General features: G+C 40.1%; 1 protein-coding gene across 7 annotated transcripts in view; it reads right to left on the minus strand.

The window, feature by feature from the left end:
• Positions 1-14,824, minus strand: part of IL18R1 (interleukin 18 receptor 1) — a 43,236-nt gene that overhangs the window by 4,942 nt on the left and 23,470 nt on the right. For 3 of the 7 annotated variants that reach the window (XM_033175603.1, XM_033175606.1, XM_033175600.1), the window contains exons 6-9: positions 12,375-12,437; positions 9,084-9,204; positions 7,087-7,226; positions 3,840-4,001 (exon numbers count right to left, since the gene is read on the minus strand). In XM_033175603.1, the coding sequence (XP_033031494.1) occupies positions 3,840-4,001; positions 7,087-7,226; positions 9,084-9,204; positions 12,375-12,437 (486 nt within the window). The remainder of the gene's footprint in view (positions 1-3,839; positions 4,002-7,086; positions 7,227-9,083; positions 9,205-12,374; positions 12,438-14,824) is intronic. The other 4 variants (XM_033175607.1, XM_033175601.1, XM_033175605.1 and 1 more) reach the window with 2 other exon arrangements.

Genomic DNA, 14,824 nt, shown 5'->3' on the forward strand with positions numbered 1-14,824 from the left:
AGAACAAATTCAGGAGGAAATGTCTCCTAAATAACAAAGACCATGCTCCTAACTGGGTAATTAAAATATGATACCACTCTCTCTTCTAGCTTCACCCAATCTATTTTAAAAGCAAAGCAGATGCATGCAACAACTTGGAAAAAGTTACAGGCAACACATTAGCAGAAGAAAAATAGCACAACAACAACAAAAAAAACCAACAAAACTCACAGACAAAATAACTTGATCAGAGAATAAAGAGTGATCCTGATGGACATGCTTTCTGAAAGGAGGATATTTTGAGTTGGGTCCTAAAAAATGCAATGGATTCTAATTGAGATCTGCAGAGAAAAAAGGAAAACAGTGGGGGAATGGTCTACCTTTATCCCATGACAATTGTTTTGATGGCAGACAGGTAAGATTTATGCATGGTATATTACTGGGATTAATGAATTTGCTACTGAGTTAAATGCTACATATGATTGCATCCCTTATTAAAGTCTAACAGGATAAAACCATTCTAGATCTATGTCTCTTACGGTGCCATCATTTATGCTCAACAGCCCAGCCTGACATCCTCCATAGCACTCATGGTCACCAATCAACACTTTCTGCTTCTGGCAAAAGCTTCTTCAGTTCTGCCTACAGCATTCTGTTCAGCAGTTTGGGTTAGAATCTATTGTCGATTTAAAGCAATTGCTTTGCAGAATTGCATGCATTGAAAGAGGAAAAATGTTGGTAAAAATTTCAGGCTTACATAAATATCAAAGGTATGAAATGTTGGTAAAAATAAAACCAGCTATTAATCAGTAAGTAGGTCCCCCACATACTTTTCTTAAACTGCTATCAAATATAACTACCTACTAGTTAAGTAAGAGGTAGTGCTTCCACTAGGATTGTCTCCGTGTCAGTGACAAAACAGACACCAATGTGTAAGACAATTAAATGAGACACTTTTTTAAAAGGCATCATTTTCTTATGATGTAATGAATTGCAATAAACTGGGAAGACAATTTCATCAAATATGGGTTTATATTACATGCAATATAGCTTTGCTCTTACCTATGAAAAATTAGCTTTTCAAATGTTAATTGCTTTCAAATTCTTTATTTTAAGCAATTCTTTTAATATAAATCTGCTAGTTTTATTATAATTTATTTTAAATCCAGGTAGTAAAAGGTTTAGTGGATTTGAGAATTGAGAAAGTAAAGTGTTCAAAAAAAGGAATTTGAAAGCTAATGGTAATGTTTTTATTCTCTATGTTCAAACATAAATGAAAATTATAAAGGAAATTATAATTCAAATGGATATTTGGGACTTCAAGGAGCAAGTTAAACAAATGTTCCTCAAACTATGCTTGGTGAATGACCATGTTTTAATTTAAATTTGCCGCCTTTTGTTGTTGACTGATTAGTTTCATTTCCAATCCTTCACAAACCAATACTGAACACATTCTTAGATACTGCAGCAGTATTAAATTGTGAAAAAGTTTTTATTTTCATACTCATATCTCCATTTCTGTCTTTTTCATGGACTGCATTTGTTCGTGGACTATAATTTAATGGAAGTTATTTAGAGCATGTCTCTAAATGTCTCTGTGCACTGCCATATTGACAGTTAAGAAGTGTGAATTAAACAAATTACCTGCAAACCATGTCAAACACAACTGGAGAAGAAAAAAAGAAATCTTAGCTCCAGAAAGTCAGAAAGAGAAGAGCTGGTCAATATCTTTTTAATGGTCTATGCAGAGACCATTCAGAAAATATCAAATACAGATTTCCCCATTTGTTGCAGCACCATCTCTCACCATAGCAAAATCACACGTGCACAGGCAGGCTCAAAGCTAAATTCACTAACTTTGCTAACTTTATATTGTTCAAGTTAAAGTTCCAAATGTGAAAACTAAACCTATAAAAATCTCAGAGGAACTACATAATTTCTGTATAACTTGAGGTTAGGAAGGCTGTTTTACTTATGACCCCAAATCTAGAAAGCATAAAAGATATATTTGAGTATGTTTTCCAAAAAGTCTTTTATATAGCGCACCACTATAAGCAAAGTCAAAAGACAAATTACAGCCTGGAAATATTTGCATTTCATATTATAGATAATAGGTTAAACTCCCTAAAATATGAATAGCTCTTAGAAATAAATATGCAAAATAAAGCCATCGCCTCATGGAACAATAGTCAAAAGATGTGAATGGGTATGTTAAGAAAGGAAATACAACTGAGTCTTATGCAAATGAAAAGTTGCTGATACTCTTGCATAGTAAGGGAAATGCAAATTAAAATGTCACTTAGATACAACTTTTCACCTATCAGATTGGCACAACTCCAAATGGTTGTGGGTAAGGTTATGGGAAAAAAGTTGCTGTCATCCTTTGAAGGCAGTAGGGAGGGTGAATTGAGAGTATCTAGCAAAATAATGGTCGTGTCTCCTTCTTGTATTCTAGAAACTCTATTTTGGAGAATTTTTCTTTCAGACATACTGCATACATATGAAACGATGAAACGATGAATGTATAAAGCTGCCCATTGCATCATTTTTGTAATAACAAAAGACTGGAAACAAGCCAAATGTCCGTCAAAAGGAGACTAAATAAATAGTCATAGCTCTACACAAATAAAATACTGTGTGGCGCTAAAAAATGAGGGACTTTTGTATAAAGTAACATGCAAGTGTGTCTAAGGTATAAGAGAGCAAAGTTGAAAAGAGTGTGCATACTAAGCTAAGATTTGTTCTCTTTAAAAGGAGGAGTGTAATAAGAATCTATATTTATGTTTGATCAGATGTACTATCAGTGAGGGTTGGGAATCATAGATCCAAGACCAGGCTGGAAGAGGGGGTTCTGAAGTATAATTTAATAGACATTTTGGGTTTTGAACTGTGTGAAGATTTTTTTCCTGCAAACGCACATACGCAAAAACAAAATCAAGTGCAATGAATTAGACTGACTTCCTTTAAATTAGTAATTATCTGGAAACTTGAGGACTTCTAGTCACCTTTACGTATAAGGAAACTGAGGGATGGAGCCAGCAGGTCAACATAGTCGCAGATAAAAACTGGCAGATCTAGGAGACCAGAACCCATATCATTTGGCTTCCAACTCCAGCTCAGGGTTCTTTTTTTTTTTTTTTTTTTGAGACAGAGTCTTGCTTTGTCGACCACGCTGGAGTGCAGTGGCACCATCTCGGCTCACTCCAAGCTCTACCTCCCAGGTTCATGCCATTCTCCTGCCTCAGCCTCCCGAGTAGCTGGGACTACAGGGGCCCGCCACCACATCTGGCTAATGTTTTTGTATTTTTAGTAGAGATGGGGTTTCACTGTGTTAGCCAGGATGGTCTTGATCTCCTGACCTTGTGATCTGCCCGCCTCGGCCTCTCAAAGTGCTGGGATTACAGGCGTGAGCCACCGCGCCTTGCCAGCTCGGGGTTCTTACACGTCCATTATGTAAGCCTCCTTTGCCAGGCTGAAGTAATAAGCGATAGGACAATTCAATCCAACTTAAAGCAACTTTATTGAGTGTATGTACTATAAAGGTACCTAGGTGATGCATGCACAAGGACACACAGATGTACAGTTTCTGGGCCCGAGCATCTCCCAGGGCATTTAGGAGGCTATGGCATACATACACAAGACAATCAGAACAATTTTGGGCAGCACATAAGTAAGCACAAGAAAAGAAGACACAAACAACATTCATAATGAATGGTACAAGCAGAACAATATTTCCCCTAGAAAACCTCTCCCACAGATTAATTCTACAGTATCATCAAAATAAGATGAAGATTGACATCTATTTATTTGATTTCTTAATGAGAACATAAGGTAAGAAATCTCAGCATTATATGTGTTACCTGTTAATGTTTCATCTCTTCTCATTAAATGTCTATAAAATAGAACCAAGTCAACTCTATAAATGATGCACACAGTCACTAGGCACACTACTGCCACCAAGATCAAAACAGCTATGATCATTCCTTTTGTGAAGACGTGGCCTGGGATATCAGCCATGTCTGCTAGAAAAGAAAGAGAAAAAGGAAAAGGAAATAATCAAGAAATCTTACAAGTGTTGTCCATTATCATATGCTTGTCCATTTTTACTGTTAACATTAATGCAGTAGTTACCAACCCAAGTGCTGACACATTCACTGAGTGACTGCACATTCCTGCCTTTAGTCTGGAGTAGTGATATTTCTACTCAAATGTTTAAAGAATAAAAATGTGTACAAGGATATTTAGAGACCTGAAGTGAAAACATTACACAGTAATGTATTCTATCCATACCTGTGGAAATCAGATTTCTGCGGTGAAGAGATACTAGGCTGAAGTACATAGGGACTCACAGAAACCTTAGCAAGTGGGTGGAGGTGCGTAGTTTTGAGAGAAGAGAGAGAGGGCTGGATTGACATTTGTCTGGGTTAGAAACCAGGCTCCATCAATTATTTTGTTTTGTAGGAAAAATCATTAATGCCCCTAAACCTTGGTACCTTTATCTGAAAAAAGTCGAATCTAACAGTTTCTTCTTCACTTACAAGGCTTCTCCTTTGGGGAAGATTTAATGAAATATTACACACAAAGTAGTTAATACAGCACACAGCTCTTGGAATTTTAGCAAATTCTTTATATAAAAGTGCCATTTGGAAAAAAAATACATTTTCTAGATTGATTCCGTTTATGGTTATTATGGACAATCTAAGATAACACAGAGGAATAAAAGAATAAAGTAATTTTTAACAACCAACCACAATGTGGTGAAGGCTGTGTTGACGTGGTAGAATATTTCCCACTGGGTTTTCTTCTTTGTCTCTTAAAGTTTTTACTTAACTGAGATCATATGGTAATCACTCGTTATTTACAAATATTATATTATGAGCATTCCAGTAGGTTGTTAAAATTATAATTCATAATAACCTAATGTTTAGATTGATTGCAATTTTTAGTAAGTAGACATAAAGTTGCAGTACATTTTGTATGTAGAATATAAATGTATACATGTATATTTATATAAATGTATATGCATGTACCTGTGTGCATATATTTACATGTATGTGTATATATACATGCATATATGTATATACATACACACAAATGCATATACATTTATCCATATTTTTAATTCTTTTCTTAAAATACATTGTAATGGTGGGGGCATCTCTAGGTCAACAAGTATAAACATACTTAAAACTTTTGCCATCTTGATACAATTTTTAGAAATTATCTTTCTGTATCTTCCCATTATCTTTAGGATTCAGGTAAGCGGCTAATGTTGCTTAATAGTGAACTCTGAATGGTCTGGGGTTCCTGTGCCTTTGAAAGGACTGCATAGTCATAAAGTGCCACACATTTTCACAGACATTCACACATTGGCACACAATTCCTCTTGGGATAATGGGGGGTTGTGAGCCCCAGTTCCTAAGCCTACATTTGTGAGAGCAGCAGCAGCAGGAGAATTGGCTGGGCAGAAGCGTCTAGGGCAGGAATAGGACAGTCCTGCCCTGTTCTAAGAGGGGAGAGGGGACTGGTGGTAAGCAGGCCCCAGGAAAGCCTGGCCAGGCAACGGTCCAACAAAAACAAGATTTGAGCCCCGCTCCCACGCAAGTGAGTGGACCACAGCGCAGGCAATCACACAGGGGCAGAAAACCACAGGCGACAAGCCCTGCAGAAGGTAAGAACACAGATTTCAGATTTAATCAGGTCTGAGTTTCAATACCTTCACCTGCCGTGTGACCCTGGGCAAGTTTCTTCACCTCTATAAAGCTTGTCGTTAAGGCTGGATGAGATCATGGGAGGAGCTTCACCCAGATCCTGTCATGTAATTAACATGTGTGGAATGTGAGCTGTTGTTATGACTGCATATGGTAGAGAGGCGGCTCTAAAACATATGTGCTGGGGGAGCTGCCCCTGGGCACCAGGATAGCCCAGGTGGAGGGGGTTTCCGGCCTTTGTGCTCTTCCTGTCCCACTCCTTCTGTTTCTCACAAAGCCAAGGCCCAGTCTGTGTGTGTGGCTCTCTCTGCATGTTTGTGTGTGTCTGTGTGTATCTCTCCCTTACTCTGTCTCTGTCTGTTTCGCTCTCATTTCTCTGTCTTTGCATCCCTTCATGTCTCTGCCTCTCTATCTCCCTTTTCTCTGTTCCTCTCTGTGTCTCTCCCTGTCTCTCTCATTTCTCTGTCTCTCTGAGTCCCTGTCTCTCTTTCTCTCTCTATTTCTGTCTTCATCTCTCTAGACTTGTCTGTTTGTCCCTGTCCCTCCATCTCATGTATCTCTCTTTCTCTTCTCTTGGTGTCTGTCTCTCCCTCTCTCTGTCTGTCTCTGGGTGTGTTAGTCTCTGTCTCTCTCCCTTTCTCTCTCTCTTGCAGATCTTGCCCTTTCCCTACATATCCAGGGAGTTGATGGTGGAGCCTGGGAATGAACAGTGAATGAGTAGTGACAACTGGAAATCACAGCTTTCTGGCTCCAGTCACAGCCATTTCTGAGCAGCTACTGGGCTGAAGGCCCTGGGCTATGCTACTTTGGTGGAGGAGAGGGATGGCGACCCTGGGGCTCTCCATCAGGTGAGCACTGAATAACTTTAAGAGCCGGCGGATCAGGGCTGTCAATGGCCTGCTTGCCAAGTCCAGGGGGCAACGAATGAATGAGCACACACAAGTCCCCTGAGCCTGGTGCCCTGCTGAGGCAGGCTGGAGCAGCAGTCACACCAAGTATGCACCAGCCTCACCCCACACGGATCTGCAAACTTCCCTCTGGCTGCTCTGGATGCAATGCTGGGTGCAGGGGTTGTCCTGATGGCCTCTCCGTGAGCCTCACTCTCAGCATCTGTTTCTCCAAGCCTCAGGCCCCCCGATTTCCACTTGGGGTGGAATATGACTGTGAGAACAAATGAATGAGTTTTGTTTTCATTTTCTGCTTGGCACCATGAGACAGAGGGGCCCGGCAGAGCTGAACACCAGCTCTGCTACTGAATACCTGTGACATGAGGTAACTGATTTCCCCTCTCAGGAGCTGGGTTCTGGTGTGGAAAATGAGAAAGTGGCCATCTTTGAGATGTCTCTCAGTAGCAGTGAGCTAAGTTTCAAAGCTTCCAAAAAGAAATCTTTCTCACCTTTTCTTACCAAGATGAAGCTTTTGGTGTCTGTGCCTCCCGTGCTGGCCACAGTGCAATTATATAAAACGTTTAGATTGTTTTCACCAATATTTTCAATTCTCAATACTTTTGAAGCATGCCATTTGCCTTCTGAAGTCCTGTAAGAGGGGAAAACAGTTTAGCAGTAGGCTTTGTTCATTACCCATAAGAGGAGAATTTATGTGTTTAAAATGCTTGAAGGCAGCTGTGATGTTGCCTGCATTATTTCTTCCCTTTCTGGTCAGTACTTTTAAAGCATGGACTACAGTAAACTTCCCCTCCTCTATGGAGCATCAGAATTGACAGAAACAGCCCTCCTGAGGCTATTTGGGAATGGTGCTGTCAACTACCTGGAGTTTAAATGGCTGCAAGATCATGATGTTAAGTTGAAAATATGAGAAAATATTCTGTCTCTCAATTATTTTTCTCTGCTTCTCTCTTCCTAACAACTTGAGTTCTTTGCACAGAGTGGTTCCCACTAATTATGACAAGGCTGTAAGTTGTTTAGCATAGATACAGATTTGTATTACATTTGTCCATGGAATCTAATAAACTGATTTAATTTGTTCAGCATTAAAAAACATAACACTGTTCTCAGGCACCCCCAGGCACATGAGAGGTGCCAGTTAAGCTGTTCCATGAGTGTCAGAAAATGACTTGAGACAGCCACTGGCAGCACGCTCTCTTTCTCTTCCTTACAGGATTCAAGTTGTCCTGTGGTCGATGTCAGGTAAACACTCATGACATCCACTTCCCTCACCAATGACAGGCTGTGATAGCTACACCAGTCAACACAGCCAGACATGGGCCCCACATACCCACATTCCTAGCAACAGGTATCTCTAGGACCTGAGACACAGAGCCCCACTGTACCCTCCAACTGCCTCAAGTACATTTTGGAATGTAATTCTGTTCCTAAGTCACCCATCCAGAAATAACAACCATCTAAAACCAATGACATCCAGAAGTAAAACACAGGAGGCCACTGAGAGGACAAAGCAGATGACATCAAAGGTGTGTGCAGCCAACTACAAAGAAAGACCTCCCTGCTTTTGTAGCTTAAGCTGCATTTCTAAGAAATTCATTGTGGTTTTCTATCCCTCTAAAAATTAGGAAGAGAGTATCCAAAGGGAGAAATACAAAACTCAAAGGGAGGTCAGTGGCTGAGGATGAGATATGATGGCAGGAGATCCACAAAGTTCAACTGAATTCAACATGTAGCGGGCATGAATCACATGCCTGCTCCTGGGCAAGAAGTCAGACTTTATGGTGTAAAGAGCTTGTAGACAAGTGTCAGCAAGAATGTAGAGCTGCCAGCATGGTAACAAAGAATATACCAAAAAAATGTGTAAAAAGCAGAAGAAAAAACTCAACAAGTGCTGCTAAGGTGCTAGACAACTTAGGCTTAGCACTCACTAGACCCTGAGTAGTGGATCAGTATAATAGTGAATAATTACAGTATGACCCAAAGTCATTCAGAAAAGCTTAAGTGACTATATGTTTAGTCTTTTTCTTTTTATAAGTCTGACCATTCCTTAATGGAAGAAGGTAGGCTTATTTAAGCATCAATATGCATGCCATCTGGAACCTTTTTGGCACATTAGAAAAATAAACAACTTAACAAATTTTTCAAAACAAAAAAAAGCTTGGCTTAGGCAACTGGCCTTTTCTAAGAAGCTAGGTAAAATCCCCATCTGCATCAGATCCTGACCGACCAAGTGCTACTTTATAAGGTGATGCTAAATACCCTCAATGGCCTTCTCATGGACCTTCTTTTCCAGCTTAGATCTTGGCAATACATTTCTGCATAATCCATCCACCTAGGGTATGGCCATTATAATTATAAAATATGTCCATTATAATTATGATTATAATTATAATTTAAACTTGCCCAAAATACCCATTAGCCACCCAGTGTTTTTAATATGAAGTTATATATAATATATGATTGTTATATCATATATATACATACATACATAATTCTTATTTCTTTCTCTTCATGTATATTAGGATCCGATCCATTTTCTTCCCCGAACATCCAATAAACTACATCCTCTTCATTCAGCAAAGCAGAGCAGTTGAGCCTTACATCTTTTCCTGGTAAAAGTTGGCAACTAAAGTTCTGATTTTTGAAACTCGGTTTCTCAAAAGTTTCAAAACAATATAATGAACGTATGTTAACCTAAAGCAAAACATGGTGCTCCATCCCAGAAACAGAATAAATATGCCTTGTTTTAAATTTAAAAAATATAAAGCAGAAGAAATAGGTAGCAATTACAAGTCATCACCAAAACATGATCTGGCTTCTTTTTAAACATTTATTTTTTAATCAGCTATTAAAACTTAGGGTGATCAGTGTACTTTCTTTTCAGTACACAATTTAGTAGGTAGCATCAGGACGATACTCTCACTAAGACTTCTAGATAAACCAAATGTATAAATCACAAAAAATTAAATTAAGCAAACATTAAAGACATCAAAGTGCAGAGAAAATAAAGAGAGATTTTTGAACTAAAAGTGTACTTAGGAAGGATCCTTTCTAGGGTGAGCTGAGATAGGTAGCCATTTCATTCCATGGAGGAATTTGCTTTGGTTTGGAATAAACAGAAAGCATCTCATAGAGACAAGAAAATCCAGTGAAGCTCTCAGCAGCTGCACAGGCTTGCAGAATTACTGCTAAGCGCTCGGACAGCATAAGAGGATGTAAAGGCTGCATGATATCACTTGCGGTCTCATGGTAATCAGGAGAGCAAGTGTCATTAGAAAAAAGGCCTGCAACAAACACATGACTGCAGCACCCCCTCCCTAACCAGCTATCAGAGACGAAGACAGATAGGATCTAACATACCTACATCTCAGTCACCTCAATTCTGAGTCAACTGAGACACTCATCTCTCAGGCTACCTACTTGTAAGAAAAAACTCACACAAACTGTATTCACCTTAATTGTTTGATACACAAAGATCAACAACAATAAAAAGTTAAGAGACATACAAAGACACAGAAAATGTGCACGATAATCAATAGAAAAGACAGATAATAGAAGCAGACCCATAGATGCTGAATTTAGCAGATAAAAACTCTAAATAACTGTTTGAAAGAAAATAGAGGAAAAGATAAACAAGTGGATGGAAATATGGTCATTTTCAACAAAGTGTAATTTATTTTAAAAAGAATAAATTGACTATTTTTATATCATGCATATATGATATACCAACTGTAACAGTAATTTTAAATATACAAATGGACTAAACACCATATTGACGAGATTTCAAAAAAGATCCATATACATGCAGTTTATGAGAGACACTTATGTAAAGAACAAAAAAAATTGTTAGTAGTAAAGGGATGTAAAAAAAAGACAAATATGCCAATTTCAAGCAAAAGAAAACTTGTGTGACTATTTCATATGACAGAGCTACACATTGAGAGAGGAAGTGATACGATAGATAAGAGAGATATTTCATAATAGTAAATGTGTTAATTCAACAGGCACAAATCTGTGTATGCATATAAGATAGCTCCAAACTATATAAAACAAAAATTGACAGAAATAAAGGAGATAGAGAAACATTGACCATAATAGTTGGAGATATTCACGTCTCTTGCAGCAACACATAGAACAAGCAGATAAAAGACTAGTAAGGATATAAATTTTTTGAACAGCACCATTAACGAACTTAACCAAATTGACATTTAAAGAATAGTAAAACCAAAACCTATAGAATATACCTTTGTTTCAAATGCACTTGGAACATTTAGCAAGGTATACCATACTGTGGGCCTTAAGTAAGTCACTACAAATTCCAAAAGGTTGAAATGACACTGTGTATAATCTTGGACTATGATGAATCTAAACAGGACATCAATAACAGACAATAACTAGAAAGTTCACCACATATTTGGAAATTAAGAAACACAATTTTTTTTGGTGGAAAAAGGAATCACAAGGGAAATTTTAAGAAAGGTTTAAACTGAATAGAATGAAAATATGAGAAACAGTTAAGGTAGTGCTTACAGGGAAACTTGGAGTTTGAATGTATATACTACCAGAGGATAATTAAAATTAATTATCTAACTCTTCAGGTCAACAAACTAGGACAAAAGGTGCAAGCTAAGCCCCACCGAGTAGAAGAAAAAAATAATAAAGACAAAGACAGAAATAAATAAAAATATAAAGCAGGGAAACCTCATGTACAAATGGTATAGGACCTCAGCTGCACTGGGCACATGTGGTCATATAAACCACTGTGACTCCAGCTGTGGTTATAAGGTGTGGACTTTGGAAGCAATCAACAGAGACTCGCCACTTTTTAGTGATTTAACTTTAGACAAGTTACTAAGCCTTTTTGCACTTCAATTATTTAATTCATAAAATGAGAACACATGCTTCAGTGTTGCTTGGAGGATTTAATTCAACAATATATTTCAATGACCTAGCACAATACCTGGCTTAGCATATTTAGCATATGTGAATTTCTTCTTTTCTTTCTTTCCTTTCTCTTTTGAAAGAAGTTGCTCAATTGGACATGTTGATTCATAAGACCTATCTAGACAAACCCTAAATACATAATCAATTCGGCCAATTGATTCAAAGTGAATCAATTAATCAAACATTAAGACCACAAAATTAGTTTGACTCATCTCTCCAGAGTGTTCTCACTGAATTTATTTATTATTATTATTATTATTATTGAGATAGAGTCTTGCTCTGTTGCCCAGGCGGGAGTGCAGTGGTGTGATTTCAGCTCATTAAAACCTCGCCTCCTGGGTTCAAGAGATTCTCCTGCCTCAGTCTCCTAAGCAGCTGGGACTACAGGTGCACGCCACCATGCCTGGCTAATTTTCGTATTTTTACCATGCTGGTCAGGTTGGTCTTAAACTCCTGACCTCAAGTGATCCACCTGCCTCAGCCTCCCAAAGTGCTGGGATTACAGGCATGAACCACCATGCACAGCCTAAATTTTCATATTTAGAAATGACCACAGAGACAGTTAAAGACAAGTCACACACAGCACAACAAAGACCTTAGTCTACAGACCACAGGCAGTTCCACTGTCTCCTGAACTTTAAAATGCTGCCACTTTTAAGTCAGGTTAAAAGTGGCAAGATTCAAAAAATGCCACCCTTTTTTTAGCTTTGTAATATTAGTCAGCAAATATGAAATGTGTATCCGGTGTCATTCAATAATGAATTGTATTTACTCTTGGAAGACTCTATTATGTCCCCTACTTATAAATGCAGAATATATGTATATTGAAATATACCTAATTCCACTGCAACATGGTTAAGCTTTGGTCCAAGAAGAACCGGAACTATATTACTGCGATCTAGAAGTGACAAAAGAAAAGACAAATGTATTAGTGTTGCCTTGAGCTTCTCTAAGATAAGCATCTATGATAATATGCTCATTTCATGTAACAAAGATTCCAATAGTTACTGGTTTACGTTCACTTGTGTCCTATTTGCATTAACTAAAGGTCACAGATCATATTGTTTATTGCTTCATTCTCCATCAACTCCATGCTGACGGAGATGTTGAAAGCACCTTGCATCTGGTTTCTCTCACTCAAATCTGCAGCTTCTGCTCACTTTAACTAAAAGGCAGAAGAAGATGCCCATCCACTGCTGCCTGACTCCCAGACAATCAAACATACAAGAGTTGGACCAGGCCGGGCGCGGTGGCTCAAGCCTGTAATCCCAGCACTTTGGGAGGCCGAGACGGGTGGATCACGAGGTCAGGAGATCGAGACCATCCTGGTCTACACGGTGAAACCCCGTCTCTACTAAAAAATACAAAAAACTAGCCGGGCGAGATGGCGGGCGCCTGTAGTCCCAGCTACTCGGGAGGCTGAGGCAGGAGAATGGCGGGAACCCAGGAGGCGGAGCTTGCAGTGAGCCGAGATCGCGCCACTGCACTCCAGCCTGGGCTACAGAGCGAGACTCCGTCTCAAAAAAAAAAAAAAAAAAAAAAAAGAGTTGGACCATGCAAAATCACTGGGAAGAGCCTTTCTGCCCTGTCTCGATTCCCTCCATCTGTCCTCCTCAGCTGGCCAGTGATGGATTTACAGCGTGCAGAGACAAGACGGGTTGAGAAAAGCAAATTCCTCACTCTAGGTGCCCACCGTTCCCTGGCAAGATGCTAAGAGCAGTGTCCCTTCAATATTGTGCCTGGGAGCCTCACCTGGGCCCTGGCCCTGCTGGTAAGTTCACGCCTATAGGCCAAGGTCTACTTCTGCTCCTGAGTGGCTTCTGACCCTGACTGGAAGTACCATACGTAAATTCTGCCCCATCAGTCCCCATCTGGTGATGCTTGGGAAGTAAGTCATCACCCAGCAGGCTCTTGCCTAAGGCAGCTGGCAACTGCAAACCCTCAGAGCAGCTGTGGTCATAGATTTAAAATGGTGCATAGTTAAGTTATTGTTAGCCCTGATATCCGCATTGGTAACCTTCCTCATGACCAGGACTGTTCCCTGCTAGTAGCCCCACTGCTTTGGGGGGTTCCCAAGCAAGGTCCAGAACATCCCTCTGGGACTTGCAGGCGCTCAGCAAGCAGAATGCCTGGTTGAGTGGAGTACAGTGAGACTCAGGAGCCCTCCTGCAGCTCCCACACCTCCCTGAGCCCTGTCAGAAAGTGCAGTGCCAGAGTGAGCAGTGGAGAATGCAGTGGGCAGATATGTGAGCAAGAACAGGAGAATGAAACCAGCACAGTGGACCCCGGGGTTGAGAGTCAGGACTGGGTTCTCCTGGGTTTCGGAGTCTCTGGGCAAGCCTGGAATGCTGACAGACAGGCAGGAGGAGCTGAGATGTATCCAGGGAAAGAACCAACTCTCGGGTCTGACAATAAGAAGCAACATGGGCTTGAATTCAAAGACAAAGGGGCAGGAGGCAATTTGTGTGTGAGGCGGAAAACTGCTACTGACTACCTTTCTCTGGATCCATTTTTTTCCTGCAGAAACTTACATGGGAGACTTGAGAAGGGGCAGCGTGAAGGACATCTTTAGCAAAGGATGCTGTCTACTAACACTCAAATTATATCATTGGAAACCTAGATCAGCCTTGAGTTTGCACAACTGGTGTAAAGTGAAGGGTGCAGTCCCATGTAGGTCACAGAAGGACGACAACATCGTAGGTCATGCCCTTGACATGACCAGTCTCCCTAGGAGGCTATCAGAGTCAACACGGCATAGAGGTCATCAGCAGTAGGAGGAGACACCACCTGATCAGCCAGAGCATGAGACCAGGAAAGCGGCAGATGCCCAGTGGGAATTCAGGTGACTGTGATTCACGAGCACGAGCTGAAGGCAGTGGTACTCCTGGGCTTCAAAAACAGTGCCCAAAGTATGGCGTTTTGGCAGGCTGAGTACTTTGAAGCACATTTGAAGGCCTCAAAGCAGCCTCAAAACCAAGATGTCTCTGACCTTCTCCTGCCCTCCTGCTTCATACCCCCATTCTCCCCAACGCAAGTCCTAGAAACCAGACTCCCTCTTCCCAAAGGCAGCTCATAAAAACTAGAATCCTTTTTCCCAAAGTAAGCCATAGAACCTAGAAGCATGACTCTAACCTTCTCCTGCCTTTCTGTCTAGGAGCTGGCTATAAATTCTTTGGCCTTCTTTGGTCTGACAGTAAGTATTAAGACCCTCTGCCCTCTACCCGGGAAAAAGAAATATAACAGAGAGGCCAAGAAGAATGTGGACAGGTCTTGCTGAGTTTCCCC

The sequence above is a fragment of the Trachypithecus francoisi genome, unplaced genomic scaffold (assembly GCF_009764315.1).
Source record: "Trachypithecus francoisi isolate TF-2019V2 unplaced genomic scaffold, Tfra_2.0 Lachesis_group17, whole genome shotgun sequence".
Taxonomy (NCBI): domain Eukaryota; kingdom Metazoa; phylum Chordata; class Mammalia; order Primates; family Cercopithecidae; genus Trachypithecus; species Trachypithecus francoisi.